At 44.2% G+C, this 23,038-nt stretch overlaps 1 protein-coding gene across 1 annotated transcript in view; it reads left to right on the forward strand.

The window, feature by feature from the left end:
- Positions 1–21,395, forward strand: part of foxh1 (forkhead box H1) — a 28,891-nt gene extending 7,496 nt beyond the window's left edge. Inside the window, exons 5-6 of the mRNA XM_069915701.1 lie at positions 17,339–18,334; positions 21,204–21,395. Coding sequence (XP_069771802.1) covers positions 17,339–18,334; positions 21,204–21,395 — 1,188 coding nt within the window. The remainder of the gene's footprint in view (positions 1–17,338; positions 18,335–21,203) is intronic.
- The last annotated feature ends 1,643 nt before the right edge of the window (positions 21,396–23,038 follow it).

Here is a 23,038-nt window from a genome sequence, read left to right on the forward strand (position 1 = left end):
AAACAAACAAGGATTATGATAGACAGCTTCAAGCTGAACACAAGGATCAGTTCAGATTTGCTGTATCTCATAGGAAGTCCGAGAAATATTAAATTAACTTATTAAATTTAGCATGCTTAATTGCATTATTGATGCTGTCACATTGCGTTAGTTCAACTGGCCTAAAAACCTTTAGCTGCTAATTTTCGTTTGTACTCAGCATCTGGTGCCTCTCGTGTCAGTATCCCAACAATATTTGGCCAGTGTTGATGGATTCTAGTTGCCCTGATTCTGCTATTCCATGGTTGCAATGTGCAGGTGAAACCTTTCGTCATGTTCATTACTGTCTGCACCGAGAATTGCAAGGGAAAAAGACTATGCAGAAAACAAATTTTCAATAAAACAAATTTTCAATGACATGTTGCACTTTATGGTTTGTATGGTTGAAGCATGTTGTCAAGAAAATTCTCAACAACATATTTAAATGTCTTCCATGCATGCCCAGGCCTAAGACAACATTTGCAAAGCACCTACACTGAGTGCATGCCCAGGCAAGCTTGGACTAGCCAATATATAGTAGATTTAAAATATGACAGGAAATCACAAAAACAGGTAAATGATAGGAAATTTTTAAGGTAATTTTCATGATCAGTAGCCCAAAATCCAGAAAATACATCCAAAGTGTTCAGGAAGCAAAATCTTTGTGGTTCAGTGTTATTCTCTGGTGAATTCTTGCTCGAAATGCCCTCCAACTTCTTACTTTGCACCTTAAATCTATATGACAATACTAATTATTCCCCGCCCCCCCCCCTAATTTTAATTTTATTTGCCTCAAAATACCTGGTACAATGAGGGGTTCTTCTGCAAACAGACCAACAGGCTATATTTAACATTGCATACAGCTGTCTATGGAGCACCAATTTACAGAGTGTAAGATTACAATGTAAAGGGAAGTTCAATTAGCAGCAGGCAAAGCACCATTTTATTCAGGAGCCTGATGGTTGCAAGGAAGAAACTTTTGTTAGCCAGTTGGTGTGTGCTTTCATAATCTTCAACCCGATGGGAGGTGGGAAAAGACAGTGTGTCTGGGGTGTGATGGGTCCTTCAATATGTTGTCTGCCTTTCCAAGGCAACAGGGAGGGTAGCTGGAATCCATGGAGGGGACAGATGTTCTTGTGTTCTCAGCCGTACTAACTACCTCCTGTCGTTCCTTCCAATCTGGTGGTGCACCACCAGCCTACTTCAGGGGGCAACCTCTGTACCTGCAGGAGTGTAAGAGGACAGGACAACACCTGGCCGGCCGGGCCAATCAGTCGGCCTGAGTAGATCAAGCCCCACCCGGTCGGGTGTCAATCACCCTCCGGGGGATACAAGCCTGTGGAGGCCTCACACTGAGTTGCGGCAGCGACAGCAGTGGCTCTTTGAAGGTTTTTGTGGATTAAAGCCTGTTCAGTCTTTACCTTGTGTGTGTCTGATTCTGTCTAACAGCGCACCACAATTTAATCCACAAAATTTTCCCACGGCTGCCATGGAAAAACTCCTGTACGCAGGGAGCCTCAAGGTCGAGCCACGCCACCCGGAAGCCCAGACACACTTTGAGATCTGGTAGCACGCGGTCGAGAGATCTGGTAGCACGCGGTCGAGGCAATCATCGAGACACACGAGGGCAACATCCTGGACTCTGATCAGAAGAGGTTGGTCCTACTCCGGTCAAAGCTGGGTCCCCAAGCCTTCCAGGTAACCAAAGGCTGCACCATGTACAAGAGCGCAATGGAAACTCTTGAGAACTTGTACAAGCCCCCCATGAATGTGGTCTGTGCAAGGTACCTCCTCAATACCCAAGCCCAGCAACCCGGAGAGATGGCTGAGTCTTACCTGGGACACTTGCGAGAGTTGGCCCAATTGTGTGGCTGAACCCGGGGTAGGTGTAGAGGAGGTCGAGAAGCTGATCCGGGACACCTTCGTCCGAGGGCTATGCTCAAGGGCCATCCGGCAGAAGATGCTGGAGGACAACATCTATGCCCTAACCAGGAATGTGGAAGTGGTCCAAACCCTGGAGGCAGCACCCCTCCATGTCGAAGCCTTCAATTCTGGATTTCCCCAGGCTCCCTCATGGCCCTCTCACACTGCAGCTGCAGCCCCAGGCTGAGCTGGGGAGGAGAACATGCCTGCGGCAGGCACCCGGTGCCCCTATAAGTATTGTGGGTCAGATCGACGATCACGCCAAAACTACCCACCTAGGAACCTGTATTGTTCCCGATGCGGCAAGAAAGGCCACTTTGCAAAAATGTACCTTTCTTAACGTGCCGGCAGCTCAGCGGTCCTCTATGACCTCCCTACCTCCCCCGCGGACACCCCCACACGTGTGCGTGCCAGACGGCGCCATTGTCCCCGCGACGACTTCCATCTTCCCTGGCCCTGCCAGCAACCGTTGCACCATGTGCCCCAAGCATGTACCAGCCCTCGCTGCTCACTGAGGTCGATTCCGGCTCACGGCGTGATGTCACTGCCGCTGGCCGTGATGACGTTGCTTCCCCTGGCACAGCGGACATGCCTGGGGAAGGAGGCCAGCCACACAGTGGCTCCCAATGTGCAGCTGCCATCTTGGGCCAGGCAGCGCCCGACACGGAGGGCCCCTGACGATGTGGAGAACAACTTGGTCAACACAGGTGATGACCAGGCCGCTCTACCGATGCTCCCCATGCCTCCAGGTGCCATCAGCTGCCGCACGCCGCACGCACCCAGTGACCAATGGCAACATGGTCAACACGGGCGACGACCAGGCCGCCCTATCAACGCTCCCCATCCCTCCGGAGAGCGACGACTCCAACTCTGAGATGGTCCTGGCCGCCACCACGCTGACCAGGGACATTCCCCACGTTCTTGGGCGCTCGATGATGGACGTGCGAGTCAATGGGCAGTTAATAAAGTGCCTGTTGGACAGTGGCAGCACCGAGAGCTTCATTCACCCAAGTGTGGCCCACTCCCTAAGGTTAAAGATCCACCCCACCACCTGCTCGATTGCCCTCGCCACCAAGGATAAGACTGTTGGTACCCTCGGGCACTGCTCGGTCAATATAATGATGGGAGGGGAGACTTACACGGGATTCAGGCTCCTGGTCATGCCCAAACTCTGTGCACCACTCCTCCTGGGCCTGGATTTCCAGTACCACCTGCAGAGTGTCACCCTTGCCTTTGGGGGGCCCCAACCTCCACTCACATGGCACAGCACGCCAACCTACCAGCCCCGGTCAACCTCCGGCTTCTCCGCACTGCGCATCACCCCACCAGTGCTCTTCCCACATCGTGCGCTAATTGCAAGCCGATCGCTGCCAGAAGTAGGCGCTATTGCGCTGCAGACAGGGACTTCATCAATGAGGAGGTGCGGTGACTCCTGGCGGAAGCGTTATAGAGCCCAGTAACAGCCCTTAGAGAGCCCAAGACCTGTTGGTCAAAGGGGGAAATAAGCCGAGGATGGTTGTGGATTACAGCCAGACCATTAATTGGTACATCCAGCTGGATGCCTACCCCCTGACGAGGATCGCCAACATGGTCAATGAGATTGCCCGCTAATGAATTTTCTCCACGATTGACCTGAAGTTGGCGTATCACCAAATCCATATCCACCCAAAGGACAATCCCTATACCTCCTTTGAGGTGGACGGGCACCTGTACCAGTTCCGCCGGGTTCCTTTTGGGGTCACGAATGGGGTCTCCATCTTCCAGCAGGAGATGGATCGCATGCAGACCGGCGTAAGCTAAATGCGACGTTCCCCTATCTGGATAATGTCACTATCTGCAGCCGTGACCAGCAGGACCACGATGCTAACCTGGAAAAATTCCTCCAGATGGCCGCGGAGCTGAACCTCACAACAAGGAGAAGTGTGTGTTCAGCACCACCCGCCTTGCCGTCCTGGGGTACATCGTGGCCCAGATCATTTTATTGGCACTAAGAAAGAGGTTGTTATCTTGCCACATGCCAGTAGACTCACTAAACTTACAATCTCAGTGTTATTTGATACCCGGCCCACCACCATGGTGTCATCAGCATATTTAAAGGTGCCTTAGCTATAACAGTCATGAGTGTAGAGGGAGTATAGTAGGGAAATGAGTACACACATCCTCGAGAGTGCCAGTTTTGAGTGAGATTGAAGAGTTGCTTTGCCCTTCTCTGATTGCGGTCTGTTACGAAATCAAAGTTCGAGAGAGGCCAAGATCCAGCAGATTGGGAATGAGTTTGCAAGAGACTATGGTACTGAAGGCAAAGCCATAGCCTATGAATAGTAGTGATATTAAATATTGGCGAGGAAATAGATAGCTGACATTTTGGGTCTTGATATATAAATGGTCCCACCCTGAAATACTGACATTTCTATTCATGAATGCTGCCTGACCTATTGCCAGTTGTGCTTCTCTTTGTTTACGCAGACTATCTGGTCTCCCTGGAAATGAAATGTTCTCATCCAAGTAACATCAAAATGAATCTTCTCAGCACCTTCTCCAGTCATTTTTCTATAGTCTCATGATCAGAGCTGCAAGCCAGGTGTAGCCTAATTCACAGTTTATAAATAGTAGAGGAGTTGGGATGTGATGGTGAAATTGTAAAAGATATTGATGAAACTAAAATTTGGAGTATTGTCATTTTGTCATCTAACTGCATTAAAGATACCAATAAGATTGACAGAATACAGAGAAGATTTACAAGGATGTTGCCAGGAGTTGAGTAACTCAGTTACAGGGACATATTAACCAAGTTATTCCCCATAGCATAGAAGTATGAGGGGAGATTTGATAGAGGTATATAAAATTATGAAGGGTATTCATAGAGTAAATGCCAGCAAGCGTGGTTTACTGAGACGAGAACTAGTGGACATGGGTTAGGGTAAAATGTGAGATGATTAAGGGGAACTTCACACAGAGAGTGATGAGTGGAACTAGCTACCTGTTGAAATGGTGAATGTGGGCTTGATTTTGACATTCAGGAAAATTTTGGAGAGGTACATGAAAGGGAGGAGAGTGGGAGGGCATGGCACTATGCAGGATAATAGTTTGCACAGACTAGATGGGCTGAATGATCTGTTTCTGCACTCTACTATTCTTTGGTTCTATAAATCTGAAACATGGCATTCCAGCTCTTGTATTTTAAGCCACAATCAACAAGCATCCCACAGATGTACAGAAGATTGGGTATATCTTCTTTCTTTGGCTTGGCTTCGCGGACGAAGATTTTGTCAAATGGCATGAAAATCTCAAATGACATTGTCCTGATCAAGTTGTAATATATCCCCATAATCCTCAACTAACTGTCTCTATAATCCCCTTTCACAACTCCAACCCTCCTTGCAAGTGGGTAAATCTATGTGCATGCTGCACCCAGGACCCTTTCACTGTACATGATTTACCTGGTTCCTCGGGATCCTTGGATTTTAAGGAGGGGGGGTCCACCTCCAGCAGTGGTGTTATGAGTGACGTATTACGTGCTGCACTCTGACAGCCTCACGAACTGCCCAGTTATATTTCACAGCCCGGCCGGCCACACTCTGACATTACTATCAGCCGGTTGTCAGAGCAGTCGCCGGGACTGTCAGAGCATGGTCAGCTGGGCTGTGAAATATAACCGTCAGACTGATGCAAGCACTGACATCACTAATGGTACCTGGTAAGTCTCTGGCACAGAGTGATTACCCAGTCAAGGCCAGGCTCTGACACTTGCCCCCTACCAAGAGTCTGAACCCAGTTGATTTTGACTCATCCTGCCCGGTTGGGACCTTTCACACCACCAGATTACCAGCTACGGACCTACTAAATTGGCCAGTTCAACCAACCCACGTGTACTTGGCTGTGTGAAATAAAAGTCTGATTCCTTGAGAAGGAGGGTCTTCAAACTGCTGAAGGAACCAGGCTGGTGGTGGGGGGAGGGGGGGGTTAATTGCTGTGAAATTTCCAGTCTCTGTATTGGGGTTTCAGTCCTCTCTCTGTTTTTTTTAAATTTTTTATTTTTCACACCATAAATCACAATAGCCATGATATACACTTTTTCTTTTTCACACATTTACAGTGACTTTTTCTCCCCCCCCCCCCTCCCTCCTCCCAAGCCACCCCCCCACCCCCCCCTCTCATCCATTTTAGGTATACAATCTAGGTTGCATTAATTCAGTCAGACAATGTTGTCATTCAACAAAAATACACCAGAAATTCTACAGAGTCCATTAGAAAAAATAACATATAGTTTAAGAAATAATATTGAAATATTCGAACAAGTATGGGAGCCTTACATTAAATACAATAGCGAAAGTCCTCTCTCTGTTGATGCGAGATCTCTACCTGAAATGTTGACCATTCCTTTATTCCTTTCCCTACCTGAAAATTCCTCAATACCTTGCCTCTCACCCCTATCCCAAGAGATATTGCCCAACCTGCTGAGTTCCTCCAGCAGTTTTTGCTCTATCTTGTAGGCTTGTTCTTAAACTATTTATTGATGGTGATCTCCTTCCCCCACTAATGTCCTTAGGACTACCTGTCCTTGATCATTTCTTCCATCTATCCCCAATCTACAATCCCTGAACAGTTTCCATTCTCTTGGGAGATCACAAAGAAAGCGTTTACACCTGTGTGCATATATAACAATCTGGACCATGCACAAGGGAGAACATTATAGCCCTCAAGGCTTGTACTCCCTACCTGTTGCAATTTTGGGGGGGTAGCATTTGTATTCCAAGCTCATTTCCAAAATAGATTTTCCTATCCGCAGTATGCCTTTGTGTGCTGTAAAAGCTGTTGGGCAGGAAATTCCAGGACTTTTTTCTGAATGTAATTACATCAGACTGATGCAATCACTAATTAATTATAAAATTGCAAGATTGGTATTATAACTTTATGATTTTTTTTATCCTGTCCATTGAAGAAAGCAGCCAACATCAATGAGGAACTCAATGCCCTCTTCGCCTGAATTGACGACAATAACAGCGAAGAACCATACCCTGAGGAGGCCGTGCATGCTGTCTTCAGAAGAGTGAATCTGAGGAAAGTATCTGGCCCGGACAAGTACCTGGCCGACAATGATGAAATGTTTTGAAAGGCTGATGTTGACGCACATCAACTTGTGTGAGCAGTGACAGGGATACATTCCAGTTCGCCTATCATAGCCACACGTCTATGGCGGATGCCACCTGACTGGCTCCATCCACTCAAGCCCTGGAACACCTGGACAGCAAAGGTGCATTCATCAGGATGCTCTTTATCGACTAAAGTTCACCATTTAACAGTATCAACCCCTCAAAACTAATCACCAAACTCTTTTAAGACCTGGGACTAAAACCCCACTGTGTAATTGGATCATGGATTTTCTCACCACCAGACCATAATCAATGAGGATTGATAAGAACATCTCCTCCACAATCTCAGTCCCTTTCTTAGCTCCATGGTCTACTTACTTTACACCTACAACTCTGGGGCTCGGTATGACAATAACACAATCTACAAATTTACCGATGATACCACAGTTGTGGGTTGAATAAAGAAAGGAGATGAATCAGCATACAGGCGGGAGATTGAAAACTTGGCTGAATGGTACACCAACAGCAACCTTGCATTCAATGTCACCAAAACTAAGGAGCTGATTGTTGACTTCAGGAAGGGAAAGCCATTGGTGTACAATGCAGTGATCATTGGGGGAACAGAGGTGGAGAGGGTGAGCAAATTTAAGTTATTGGGTGTCACTGTCTCTGAGGAACTTTCCTGGACCAAATGGACATCGTGAAGAAAGCATTTCAGTCAATGCCTCTACTTCCTCAGGAGTTTGGAGGTTAGGTATGACACCAGAAACCCTGGCAAATTTCTACAGATGTCTGAAGGAAAGTGTACTGACCAACTGATAAATGGCTTGTAAAGCTATATAGACATTACCTTTTAAAAATAACGCTTTGTACAATAACAGCTAATTTGTATGGTCTGGTACGGGTCACCAATACCCCGAGCAATAAGCCCTGCAAATTGTTGTGGAGAACAGCCCAGGACATTGCAGGCAAAATCCTCCCCACTATCAGATGTGGAGAACATCTATATATTTTATATATTGGGAGATCACAAAGAAAAAATGAACCTCTCTGTAATTTAAAAAAATAAGTACTTGTTCATTAGGACAAAAAACCCATTATCAACCCCAACTCTGGGACCACCAAAAGAAAAGATCTATCTGCAGTACTGAAACATCACATTTTATTTTGCACTAACCACAACCGTAAATAATTTGGTCGTTTAATTTATACTTTTGTTTCACAAACAGCTGTGGATTTAAACCTGGTCGCATTGCGCTAACCCTGCCACCCACTTCCTTTGTATTATTTCCCTGTTGTACCTCTGGGTCATTTGTTTTCACCTGAGAGGTTGATTGGTTAGACTTCTGCCTGGCTATAGGACTTCCTCTGTGCTATAGCCAGGATTCAAAGCCAAATGATTAACTTCCATTTGTTGCTTCATTTAACATTGTCAACTTTGATTGCATTTAATTCAGTACAGATTATGTGATTGCAAATGGGATTTTTATAATTTTCATTACAATTTATAAACAGGAATAAAACCTTGAACTTGTTTTTTCATTTAATTATCTAGTATCTTATTTCTCGTTAGTTTAATAATTCTCTTCAATTTTAATTGACGGCATGGTAACAGGCTCTTCCGACCGCCCAAATAGCCCAATTAACCCACAACCCTCATACGTTTTGAAGGGTGGGAGGAAACCAGAGCACCCAGAGGTAACCCACTCAGATACAGAGAGAGCGTTCAAATTCCTTACAGACAACGCCAGATTTGAACCTGGGTTGCTGGTGCACTAACCACTACACTCTTTCTTCTTTGGCTTGGTTTTGCGGACGAAGATTTATGGAGGGGTAATGTCCACGTCAGCTGCAGGCTCGTTTGTGGCTGACAAGTCTGATGCAGGACAGGCAGACGCGGTTGCAAGGGAAAATTGGTTGGTTGGGATTGGGTGTTGGGTTTTTCCTCCTTTGTCTTTTGTCAGTGAGGTGGGCTCTGCAGTCTTCTTCAAAGGAGGTTGCTGCCCGCAGAACTGTGAGGCGCCAAGATGCACGGTTTGAGGTGATATCAGCCCACTGGCGGTGGTCAATGTGGCAGGCACCAAGAGCTTTCTTTAGGCAGTCCTTGTACTTCTTTGGTGCACCTCTGTCTCGGTGGCCAGTGGAGTGCTCGCCATATAGCACGATCTTGGGAAGGCGATGGTCCTCCATTCTGGAGGACCACTAACCACTACACTAACCACTTAATAGCCCTGCTCAAGCAAAACAATTATTTTCCTTGATTTTTACATTTTTCAATTGAGCTGGTCTATAGGCCATCTCAATAGCCCAAAACTGGGATGTAAAGGCAGATAAACTCCAAACACATATGCGGAGGTGGTCTCTGAGCCACATAATCCAGGGATAATCTCCGTAGTACAGCCCTCCACCAAGCGATCTGAATTGTCAGCTGCGCTAGGCGTGAGGGGCGGGCTGATGGTGCCATCAGCCCATGACCCATCTCCCCATTCACCCCTCTCCCTCTTAAGTCAGGGAGCCCTCAGCGCAGCAGGAGCTATCAGCGGGGACCGACAGGGCAGCAGGGACCTGCGGGGGCAGCAAGAGTATTCAGGGCAGCGGGGACTGCCAGGGGGCGGCTGGTGCAGGCTGGGACAGCCACACCGGGCCGCTTTGGCCTTCAGGACTCCTCTCTGCGGGCTCAAAACATGGCAGGGCAATGGCCGTCTTCCCTACCCATAATCCTCCACACAGCTGGAACAGTTCTGGGAACCTTAGAGCGGTTTCAGCTGTGTGGGGGCTTATGGGTAGGGAAGATGGCCATTGCTCTGCTGTGTATTGATGATGGTGGCGCTACACCACCAGTCGGCCCACCTCCACGGGGATCTGGAGGGCGCTATGAGGTGCCTCTCCTTTCAGTGGGATGCTGGAGCAGCCTTTTTGGGCTGCAGTCAGAATGGTAAATTCCAGATTTCTGATCCACCCCGTAGCTAGTTTCCAGGCGGAGGCCTAAACTGAAATGGCTGTATGATTTGATCGCATCTAAGAGTAGTGAGTGGGAATTGTATGTGTAGTGCTGGATGTACTTGAATGTAAGTTTTTTGGGAGAGCTCGTCACACATCTAAATAGCCCAGCTCCCCTTAATCACAATTTTGTCCAATTAAATCATTTACCTCCATAAAGGCAATTATATAATCTGCAGAAAAAATGTTTCTGTATCCTTGTCAGATATTTATAATTTTATAATTTATAATCTTCAATTTAAATTTAGGAAGTGTAAATTACCTCAAAGTTGTCAGCAAATTTTCCATTTTAGAATTTGCAGAATAGTGTAAAGTATCTGCTAACTAAGAATGTTTCCGAGCCTGTGCCTGGTTTGAGTTGTTAATTAAATAATTCTAACACTGATATTATCTTTAACCATTACCACATATTCCCTGCTGATTTATGTGAATGCCATGGGTGATTTCTTTTTCAAGATTGTGGGGAAATCCAGGCATATTAAAAAAAACGAGTGTAAATTTCAAATAACAATTTAATGTTTACTGTTGCAATTGTTAAACATTGGGTCTCAACTTTTCATCATTAAGCTCATCTATTATCATGGGTTGGAAGAAGTTGAAATTGGGACAGAAACCATTTGGATAGGTATCCTTTTGTAATCTTTCTATCCAATCATTGTACTTCCCCTGACTAAAGATCAGGATTACTAAATGTGACCAGAACATTTAAAATACAAGCTAAATTGATAAAAAGTCAATACAAACACCATCCTTTTCAAATTGTTTTAAAAACCCCTTGTAACTGGAAGTGTGCCCCATGTAGCGGCAGCTACACTGCTACTGAAAGAACACACAACCAGGCGGGTTGAGGTCAGTGAGCAGAACTGATTTATTTCAGGCTGCTCGGCTGGACTTGTACTCCCAGCCCGGATGGATCTGGCTGAGAACCGTGCTGGGGGGCGCTGACATCACCCGGGCATCATGTGGTCCCCTAGCGTGGGCTTCTGAGCCCTGTGCTGAGAAGAAGGGGAAACCCACCCCGACGGCGCCATTTTGTCCGGCTGCCCCACCACGTGGATTACAAGCGGGGCTGGTTTGCCTGCCTAATGGTGTGCCGCCACACCCAGTAAATTTCTAACCATGGGGTAAGGGTGTAACCCAGTGTTTCTCAACCTCAACCTTTCCACTCTCATACCATTTTAAATATTCCTCTGCCATACTGCTCTGTGATTTAGTAAGGGATTACTTAAGATGGCATGTGAGTAGAAAGAAAAAGTTTGAAAACCACTCTTAATCGAAATGGGCCAATGACAATTTTTCTCAAGCAAAATATTACAGTAACCATTGGGCCAAAAGCAGTGATTCTCAACCTTCCCACTCACATACCACCTTAAGCAATCCCTTGTTAATCACAGAGCACAGATGGCATAGGGATTACTTAAAGTGGTATCTGAGTGGAAAGAAAAAGGTTGAGAACCTTTGGACCAATACACATCCAATAGAATGCTGATGAGTGACATCATTTTATCCATGTATTGAAGCGAGTATTGTTGCGGGTTGTGAGCGAGTGCAGCAAAGAGACTGAGACAACAGGCTATGAGCTCGAGTATCACAAATGTTTTAATTTGAATTCCACGCTGCAGCCTTTAAGCCCATCCTTGGTCCCACCCCTAACGTCCCTGCGCTTGCATCCCGATGATGCAGGTGCGTACGCGTCCTTCCGGTCTGGACCGGTACAGATAGTCCTACAACGCCATCCTTGCCGTGGCTGCCCCACTGACTGTGCGTAACAAGTGGGGCCGGTTCACCGCTGCAAACATGTGCATCGATCGCCACAGTACCTTGAAGAGAAGGAATTTCATGTTGCGAGTTAATCCATGTCCAAGAAAAGATGTAAGAGTTTCAAATGTGCACAATTCAACTTGGATACAATGCTGTCAATTTATGAAAGAATGGGATAGTTAATGTCCATAAACATGAAAAGGAAAAGACGCCCTCATCTGCCCACATTTTGCTCATACCTTGATGAAGGGTTCAAGTCCAAAAACCTGGTTAGGTGTGTTCATATTTCCTATGAAAAGTATGCTGTTTGACCTGCTGAGTTTCTCCAGCATTGTTTTTCCTATGGACTGCCCTCAGAGTGATCTCTTTGGTCCCTCTTTAACATTTCCCCTCTCACCTATGCCTTATTTCTCTAAAAATATCCACCCTGGGAAATAGATTGTGAGCATTATCCATGTCACTCATGGTTTTCTAGGTCATTCCAAAGCCATTCTGGAGAACAAAGACCCAACCTATCTAACCTCCCTTTAACTGCACCTCTCCAATCCTGGCAACATCTTTGGGAATCTCAAATTGATTGTTGTCCTTCCTATAGCTGGATGACCAGAAACTGCTTGGATTCAGATTTCAGATTTATTGTCAGAGTACAAATATGACATCACACACAACCCTGAGATACTTTTTCCTGCAGGCGAGGCAGATTTACCGCTTATTGGTACTGCAAATAAAAACCATCCATAACATCCATAACATAAAGAGACTGCAATGCAGAGAGAACAAAAATCAATAACGTGCACAGTAAGAGTCCTTAAATGAGTCTCTAGCCTCTTTCAGGTGGCCAGAATACCCAACTGAAAAGCCGCCTATTGTACCCCAATGCGACTGACGGGTAGCCACCTGAAAGTGGAGAACCCGGCCAGGAGGAGCACTTACCAAACCCTCCTCCTGTAGGTATAATCTCCTGCTCAGAGTATCCCCTGTTGCACCTGAAAGCAACAGTGGGACTACAGCCACAGTCCACAGGAGCTGGTGTTCGCTCAGACATGGCTCTCCTTCAGGTGTCTTCGCTGCGACCACTTGAATGTCCCAGCTGCACTCTCCTAGCCACGTCTGCCAGTGCATTATCTGCGTCCGAGCACCTGAAAGCGGCTTCTGATTGAGTTTGTTGTTGAGGAGTCGGGTGGTGGTGGGGTAACAGCCGTTCCTGAACCTGGTGGTGCAAGTCTTGTGGCACCTATAACTCCTGAAGGTAGCAGCAAGAAGGAGGAGTCACGTGATGGAGTAGTGGCCGGACGGTGAACTCCAGCCCTCTCCAGAAAAGTCGGGAAAAACAAAGGAAAACACAAAGGCACAGAAATAAAAGTTACAGAAAAGTGAGTATAAAGGTGGAAAGAAGATGGCAACAAAAAAAGAAAAATCGAAAGCAACGGTAAGAAGAGAGGAAGAGAAGACAAAGGAGGAAAAAGGTGAAGGCCTTACCTGTCCGAAGAGGCCCGCTGCGGAGAGAGAAACCCGTTCCCTCAGGTCGGTAAATAATGGACTACAAAAATGGCTCGCAGAGCCGAGTAAAAGTGCGCAACCGCGCATGCGCGAAGTATCGCGCATGCGCGATGCGAATGAAAAAAAACACACCGACGGGAGTGGGGACCAGCTGGGGAGTCGATCTCCACAGCCGGCAACGACAGCTGCAGAACACCTGCAGCAAGAAGAGAACACAGAAGACAATAGAAACAAGAAAGAAGAGGAGGAAAGAGCACCAAAGAAACAACAGATGGTCAACCCAGAGGAAGAAGAAGAGGAAGAGGAAGAGTACAGTGAAATAGAAGAAGAAAAGAAAGGCAAGATAAAGGATATACTTTCTCTTATTAAAGGATACATGGAGTCATTTAAAGAATGGCAAACACAGGAATTTAAGGATTTAAGAAAAAGAATAAACAATACAGAAGAGAAAATGAATAAAATAGATATGACCTTAACAGAAATGGGAAAGAAAATGGACAAGATGGAAGAGCGGGCAGTAGCAGCAGAAATGGAGGTAGAAGACTTAAAAAAGAAATTGGAGAAATCTAATAAAAAAACTAAAGAGACACAAGAACTACTAGCTCAAAAAATAGATACAATGGAAAACCATAACAGAAGAAATAACATAAAGATAGTGGGCCTTAAGGAAGATGAAGAAGGCAAGAATATGAGGGAGTTTATAAAAGAGTGGATCCCTAAGACCCTAGGATGTCCAGAACTACAGCAAGAAATGGAAATAGAAAGGGCACATAGAGTATTGGCCTCTAAACCACAACCACAACAAAAAACCAAGATCTATTGTAGTAAAATTCCTAAGATATACTTCAAGAGAAAAGGTACTGGAGAAGACAATGGAAAAAGTAAGAGAGGGCAACAAACCACTGGAGTATAAAGGGCAAAAAATCTTCATTTATCCAGATATAAGTTTTGAACTCCTAAAGAAGAGAAAAGAGTTCAATACAGCAAAGGCGATTTTATGGAAGAAAGGGTATAAATTTATACTAAAGCATCCAGCGGTATTGAAAATATTTATTCCAGGACAACAAAACAGACTATTCTCGGATCCAGAAGAAGCACGAAAATTTGCAGAACAATTACAAAAATAGACTGAGGGAGGAAGACGGGTAATGAGAGTTAAAATGATCACGATTGATATGTATGTGGGTAAAGACAAAAATAGACTGAGGGATGAAGACGGGTAATGAGAGTAAAAATGATCACGATTGATATGTATGCGGGTAAAGAGGTATAAGAGTGAATAGAGACAATGAGCATACATGAATGTATCTGTACTTAGAGGAAAATATAGATAGTATAGACAAGAATTAATAAGGGAAGGTAATGGAATAGAGAGAATAAGGAGGGAATTAAAAGAGTGACCTTTGTGACATATGAAAAGTGAAATCTTTTCTGGGGGAGGCGGGGTGGGGGGAAATAGCGGTCACTGCAAAATCAGTTGACGCTTGCGAGTGGATTCGCAAATCCAAATGGAGAGGGGAGATGTGGTTGTCCGACAAGGGATAAAGGACAACTCAGGAGGTGAAGGGGAGATTGGGGATAAATAAGATAAAAATAGGAGAATAAGGAAAATGTTGGATGTTGTAGGAATGTTGTCTTATAAAGAGTTGAAAATAAGAAAACAGAAATGGAAAAGGAGGAAAGGTAATGATGGAAAAACGGAAAGAGAAGATAAACAAAATATAAAAGGGCTACGCTGAACTATATGTCTTTAAATATTAATGGAATACATAACCAAATTAAAAGGAAGAAACTACTAAATTTAAATGAATAAATGTATTCCATTAGATAAAATAACATATAGGTTAAGAAATAATATTGAAATATTCGAACAAGTATAGGAGCCTTACATTAAATACAATAGCGAAAACCTACTGGGGACAAACATTACCTAAGTTGATGGAAGGAGAAGGAAAGAAAAGAATGGACTCAGTAGAATTTCTGGTGTAATTTTGTTGAATGACAACATTGTCTGACTGGCTTAATGCAACCTAGATTGTATACCTAAAATGGATGAGGGGGGTGGGTGGGGGGGTGGTTTGGGAGGAAAGTGGGGGGGGGAGAAAAAGTCACTGTATATGTGTGAAAAAGAAATAGTGTATATCTTGGCTAATGTGATTTATGGTGTGGACAATAAAAAATTAAAAAAAAAGGTAGCAGCAAGAACATATACGCCATGGTTAGTGTAATGGTTTCTGCAACGCAATTACAGCGCCAGTGATCAGGAACTGGATTAAAATCCCACACTGTCTGTAAAGATTGTGCTCCGATTTCCTCCCACCATTCTAAACATACTGGAGGTGTAGATCAATTGGGTGTAATTGGGCGGCATGGACTCATGGGCTGAAATGGCCTGTGACCATGCTGTATATCTAAATTTTAAAAATTAAACAGAGCGTGTGCCGGGTGGTATGGATCCTTAATGATTGGAGCTGCTCTCCAATGGCAGTGTTCGTTGTAGATGTTCTTGATGGTGGGCAATTTTGCCTGTGTCCAGTACATTTTGCTTTACATACCAAGTACTCAAAAGTGTGGTCTTACCAACACCTCGTACAGCTGAATCATGAGTTTCCAACTTTTGTGCCTTAGCATCCTACCAAATAAATAAGATAATCATGCCAAATGCTGCCTTTCCCGCCTTGTCTGCCTGAGTTGCCACTTTCAAGTTGCCATTTCCATCTCTGACCCACCTTCTAAGCTGATCTATTTTGGTGTCATCTGCAAATTTATGTATGACACACATCAGCGGAACCAGTAATACCTCTGCAGCAGGTTACAGGCCTCTAATTAGATCAGCACCCTTCCACCTAGGTAGTTTTGAATCCAATTGGCCAGCTCACCTTGGATATCATGTGCTTTAACCTTCCTTACTAATATGCCGTGCGGACATCATCAAAGGCCGTGCTATAGTCCATCTAGATAATGTCCACTGCCCTGATATCACATCAATCCTTGATCACCTTTATGAAAAACTGATTCTTGAGGCATGCCCTACCACATACTTAACCATGCTCATCAGCTCCAGTCGCTGACTGGTGGATCCTGTCCCTCCGAAATTCCCTACAGCAACTTTTAATCAAGCTCACTGGCCTGTAGTTACCTGGCTTATATCTTTGCTCCTCTTTTTTTGCCATCTTCCAGTACTTCACCAGAGGCCAAGATGATTTAAATCCTTGTTATCTAGAATTCAAACAACTGGCAACCTCAAGCAAAAAAAAACATGGAAATTAAATGGGTAAAATGTACAGAAGTTTATAATTGTTGCGTCTTGGCATTAGTTATCTGTACATGCAACAATCAGCCTCAAGTAACATAAAAATTCACTTATCAAGCATCTTCCAATCCCACAGATGCCGGATACCAGGGATTTATCCTGTATATCATCAATACCAAGGCCTCCTGCCTGGTATGGTAGTTCCATTATGGTCCAGGACATTGCCATTTGTGTGTGTCCTTCAGTTTCTTGACTTCCATGGTGCTCACAGTAATAACCTGTGTTTCTTACCTTGACACTGGTTGCTATTGATATTCCACCACTTACCAAAATGAGACAGTGGGTGCATTCCATCTCATGGGCAAACAAGATACCAGCGCAGAGGGCACTGGAGGAATTATGCCATGTCTGTGTGGATCTGCAGTTAGAAGTCAGGAATAAGAAAGAAGCGGGCATACTTTTGAATATAAAGAAGGGAAAGGGGAGGAGAATAGACTTTAAGGAGACAGGAAGCATGCGTGGTTTACCCCACCATTTTATTCAGGTGTTTGTTTTTTTTTCCCTTCTATTCCTTATGAAGGCCCCAGGCCCAAACCATTGATTAACCTTTACTTCCTATGGATGCTGGGTAATATTCTGAGTTTCTCTAGCGCCTTTGTATAATGCATTTGACCCCAGCCTCTGCAGAATTTCAGTCATGTGATGACTGGTTGTGATTTACAAATAATGAATTACCAACTATCATTTGATGTCAGGTGCCTTTTTTCTGAAGTTATGTTCTTTTTTTCAGATCTTGAATGATCCTAAAAGGCCACAAGGAAAAGGAAACTACTGGACCGTCGATGTTACACGAATTCCACCTGAAGCATTAAAACGACAAAACACCTCTGTCTCACGCCAGGATGAGAGGTTTGCCGCCAACTCAACTGCATACATCGAGGGTGGCATTTTGGGCCTCTTGCCTTCTGACAAAAGTGATAAATTGGTACAAGAGTCTGATACTCCTGTTTCAGCAAAATCAATCCCACAGCAGGCCAACAGCAGGCCAGAGTGTACCTTTTCCATTGATACATTATGGAACAGCTTGGAAGCATCTACCTCTGAGGAGAAGAACTACTCTGGACCTTCAGGACACTGCAAACAAGGAAAGCCAGCAAATGAAGATCCTATGCACCGGAGGAGATTAGAAATGAAGTGGCATCACCATCCTGTAACATCTGAGAGTGCTCAATGCTCCACTTCATTCTCTTCCCCACCAAGTGCCAACCACAATGTCCAGTTTCACTCACCCATAAGCACTTCATCTTCTAGTCCTTCCTCCACTGAGGATGACATTAACATTTCCCACCGAGATTCCCCAAGTCGGCAAGAGCCAAAACGGCCAAGGTTATCTGTGGAGTATGGCAGGTCTACTCCAATTACTATTTGGGACAATCATTGCTCCAGTTATCCAGAGCCAGAGCTTCCAAGAAGACCCTATATGCACTGGGAGTTACCAACTTCCTACACGAAATATGCCCCTCCAAATATAACCCTGCCCCCCAGCATGAGCTTACCATATTCCACATTCTTTCAGTATAGCCAACCTTCAGGTTTGCTGTTTTATCCATACAGACCAACACAGTTCATAGGCCAGACCAATTGGCCTTTCCTACCTGATCCATGTCCCATGCCATCTTTACGGCCTTCATCTGTGCTGGATTTAGACAGAATGTTGCAGGTGGTCCCACCAAATAAAAGTGTCTTTGATGCCATGTTCTGTCCTGCTGGTGCCATTGGTACCAGAGTAACACCTGGTAGCTCCAGTCTAATGAGAGCTCAATATATGCCATTTGAATACTGAGCACCCAGGCTGCATAAAGAAACAAACTATGTGGAAACTTCTAAAAACATTATGTCTGACTTTCAAAAATGTCTCTATGAACATTTCCACACATGGTACATTGCCTCCAACTTTGTTTTACTCAGTAACAAATTGTTGGAAAATTATTCTTAAAAACATTTTGCCATATTTGGAGATAGAAATGTAAATTAAGAAATCCTTTCTTCTCTCCCCAAAGTGTGATGCCTGACGTTGCACAGATGCGTTGAGTGAGTAATTTGCATATACCAGTACTTTTATCCTTCCTAGAATACACTTGTTCTCGGAAAGATTTGTTGGACAGGTGTGCAAGCGGAAACCATGAAACCATGTTGTACTTTTGACCCCTGAGATCAGTTTGTGGATAAGGGAGGGGGAATCATTGAGCTTGGGCCTCGAGGCCTTTGTTCCTGCTTGAGGCGGAACAGCATCCTGTAGTCATTGGTAGTGCTTGTGTGTCATGACGATATCGTGTTGAGAGACTGGAGACCATCTGGTGATCAGTCAGTGATTTACCAAGGAGTCGAAGAGTATCTTTTCAGGTGAAAGCAGTACTGTTGCTAGCTTTGGAGAGCAAAATGTGAGTTGGTTATTTTTAAGCAGTTGCAGGATCTCAGTGGTCACACACCATCTGGGTCTCAATCAGTGGTTTGTGTCAGGACCTTTCATTGAGACGAAAGTGAGATAACAAATGTATAGGACAGAAGTCCATAGAACATAGAAATTTACAAAAACTTAACAGGTCCTTCAGCCCACAGTGTTGTTGCAACAAAATAACCTTCCCTACCAACTTCCTACAATTTCCCTATGATATGATCCTCCCAATTATTTTCAGTTCCATGTTCCTATGTGGAACTGTCTTTAAAAAATTCTATTCTATCTCTCTCTGAAGAACCTATCCTTTGTATCTTTCCTGAAATTGAAATATTCCTTGTTATTGCCATTGAATTTAAGGGTGTCCAGGATATGATGTTCCTCAAGTTTACATTTAGTCTCACCCTTGTATACGATAAAGCTATGGACAGTTATGCCTATCCCCAGTGATGATGGGGAATTAAAATGGTGAGCAACAGAGAATCTAACTTGAATCTACAAACAGTATAAATGCTCAGCAAAGCATTTGCCCAATCTGGGTTTGGTCCCACTAATGTAGAGGAGGTCACAATGAGTTCAATGAATGCAGTAGATTAGGTTTGATGCAGTGCATTTGTTCTTTCCCATCCATTCAATTCGTTTTTGCAATGCATCAGCTCCAGTCGTAATTTCCTCAAATAATACACAAAATGTTTGAGAGGCTGAAAGACAGGCTCCAGAACATTGAAGACTGTTCCCACATAGCTTTTACAGTGACATTTCAGGGATTCATTGTGTCCCTGCGCCCTGAAACGGTGCATTTGCCTGCAGACGTCGCTTTACACTGGGAGACCTAAGTTTCAGGCAGATCAAAATGCATCTTTTCACTGAGATGTCAATCTACCATTTGGTATTCATTCGTCACAATGTGGAAACAGGAACAGCCAGTAGAATACAAAGTAATTGGGATCTGTAAAACCTGAAGTGTTTAATTTTCAATAATAAGAGAGTCTGAACTAATAAAAGCTTTATGTTTGTGAAAAGTTTGCTGAAGAGCATCTACCACTTTACTAGGCACTTTTACACAGCCACTGAACAGCAGAAAATTGCAGGAAAATTTCTGTTCAGGTGGCAGTGTAAAAATGTCAGGACGGAATTTTTAATGCAAATTCCATCTAGTAATTTTTCCACTTGTACCCCTACACATTTTTACAGAGCAGATGCAGTGTAAATTGACCACAGCCACTCTGTAAGAAACCGGCCTAATGAATAAAACTGACAAACTCCACAACATAGAGGAACGCTGTGTAAAAGTGCCCCTGTGCAAATGACTACATCGGGACACCCGAATTGACAATTATGTTAATTTTTTTCAGAATAATTCCTAAGTTTCTGTGTCAAAATGCCCACTGGTTTTCTGATCATTCAGTGAGGCAATTATTTTCATCTAGGAGCCGACCAACTAAATTCCATTGCCTCTTGATTGAGCTCCCATACTTTTGTCTTCCACCTAGCTAGCACAAAAAAATGTTTATGCATCAAAATGAAACCTTTGTTTCCGTTTAACACTAAATATTGGCAAATGTTCTCTTTAACACTGCTTTATCTCTTCCTGCCCCACCCCCATTCTAGTTTGCAAGCTGTATGCCCTTAAGGACATTCACTCATTGCAATGCATGTTTGTGGGAGAAGGAGTGGTGGGGGGTGCAGAACACAAAAAGAGTTCTCAAGTCCCCTTTTGTTATCAAAATATTGACATCTGGTCCATATTTGACCAGCAAAAAAAAAACACACTTGAATTTGTGGAGTGCCTTTTCCCAATGTAAGATTATTTTGTGCTACCTCTAAGATATGTCTTGTCTATTTTTGCTACGTCTATATTCATTTTTTTAAAAATTGTATTCTTACATCATCATATTGGGTGGCATAGCAGCTCAGCAATGAGAGTTGTTGCCTCATAGCCAGTGGACTGGTTCAATCCAGACTTGCATTGAGGATAATTAATTTGCATGTTCTGCTTTATTCCATGGGTTTCCCCAGAATACTTTTATTTTCAGCCACATTCAAAAGATGTGCAAGTTGCCATGTTAATTGGCCACAATAAATTACTCCCAGTTTGTAGGTGACTGGTAGAATCTTAATGCTTTGAGAATTTTGGTACAGGTCCTTATCCATTTATCCGTGACTGAAAACTGAACCTTTTTTTTTACTGTGTGATCAGTCTATTTTCAGATGTTCTAGAGAGAGCGTGGAGAGAATGCAGCTCGGGCAGCGAGAGAGCAGCAGGGTGACTCAGGCGGACAAGCGAGGAGAGAGTAGCAGAGAAAGCAACAATGGAATTTGGCAGGCGAGCAGTGAGAGCAACAACATGATTTTGGCGGGCGAACAGGGAGAGAGCAGGAGTGTGACTTGAACGGGGAGAGAGCGAGGAGAGAACACAGCATGGGTATCGAGTGGGAAGAGTGTGGAGAGAACATGGCTCAGGCGACGAACGGGGAGAGAATGTGACTTGGGCCGTGAGCAGGGAGAACATGGCTCAGGCATCAAGCAGGGAGAGAAGAGAGCAAGGAGAGAACCTGATTTGGGCAGTGATCGAGGAGAGAATGTGACTTGGGTGGCGAGCGGGGAGAGAGCAGCAGAGCTGGCTGGAAGGAGGCAGACAAGGCCGTGGAGTGTGAGCCTCTTTTTGTTTAATGCTGGATCAATGGATGACTTTGTTACCTCCCAAAGAAGTTCCAGCTGCGTGTGGGATTATGACGACAGCTATTGCTCATTGAGCCAGCTTCAATGCAAGGGCTTATATTTTATGCGAGTCTGTACTACTGCCATTTTAATTCCATTATCTAGAATAATCCAAACATCGAGAAGTGTCTGGTCCCAAGGGTCTCAGATAAAAGGAGAAGCACCTACATTTAATTACTGGGAAGATTAATGGGAGTGTAGGATTGCTCTGGGCTGGCATGGACATGATGGGCCAAATGGCCTCCCTTTACATTACAGGAAAATTGTGAAATAATTGAAATGGACATTTTGATTACATAACTGGTATGTACCTCATCCGTTTTCTCTTTTTCTTTATGTATTATAGTCTTTACTGGTGAATGGGGACATAGGAGCTTCAGCAATATAAAATGTGTGATTCAGTTGGGACATTGCACATTTTTTTCATTAATTCCATCCCCAAATAATCCTGTGTGATACCTATCAATTTTAGTGTACAAATAAGTATTTACCCCTGTATCAAAGGTACAAATGATTTGTTGGAAATTTCCATTGATCTGCAGCCTTTTGAAGTAGATAGTCTTCAACATTTCCTTTCTCAGTAAAATATTCCATGGTTTCAAATCTGAACAATGGAACCATAACCGCTTCACCTCCTTGCTCTAGAATTCCCACTAGAATAATTTTTTTTCCTCTTTTGCCTCTTAACTCAAGGGAATTTAAGCCAAATTTATGCTTAATTTTTAAAATTTATTAACAGGCCCTACCGGCCCATGACCCCATGCCACCCAATTTCATCTGATTGACTTACAACCCCCGATATGTTTTATGAATGGTGGGAGGAAACCGGAGCACCCGGAGGAAGCCCATGCAAATACAAGGAGAATATACAAACTCCTTACAGACAGCACAGGATTCGAACCCTGGTCCCGGTTACTGTACCAGCATTACACTATCTGCTTCTCTAACCATGCTGCCCACAGTCTAGCTGTGACTGTGTGGGCTCCCTTTGGTTACTTCTCCACGTGCCAAGTTGGTTGGTAGGATAATCGGTTATTGTAAATTACACTGTACACATGAGGATGGCCGGAGGATTGAGGAGTGGTCATTGATGGATGCAAGAAAGGGAAGAAAATGGGATTAGTCTTGAATTGGGGAGCATGGATTTGCTCTGAGACTGGCAGAGACTCAATGAGCCAAATGATAGAAAAGTAAGCTGTAAGGAATAGAAATGAAATCTTTGGAGCAAGAACACAGATGGTTGAAGTCCAAAGCAAAATGCTAGAACTTCAAATGAACCAACATTGGCTGGGAGGGAAGGGTCAGTGGTATGGT

The sequence above is a fragment of the Narcine bancroftii genome, chromosome 2 (assembly GCF_036971445.1).
Source record: "Narcine bancroftii isolate sNarBan1 chromosome 2, sNarBan1.hap1, whole genome shotgun sequence".
Taxonomy (NCBI): Eukaryota; Metazoa; Chordata; class Chondrichthyes; order Torpediniformes; family Narcinidae; genus Narcine; species Narcine bancroftii.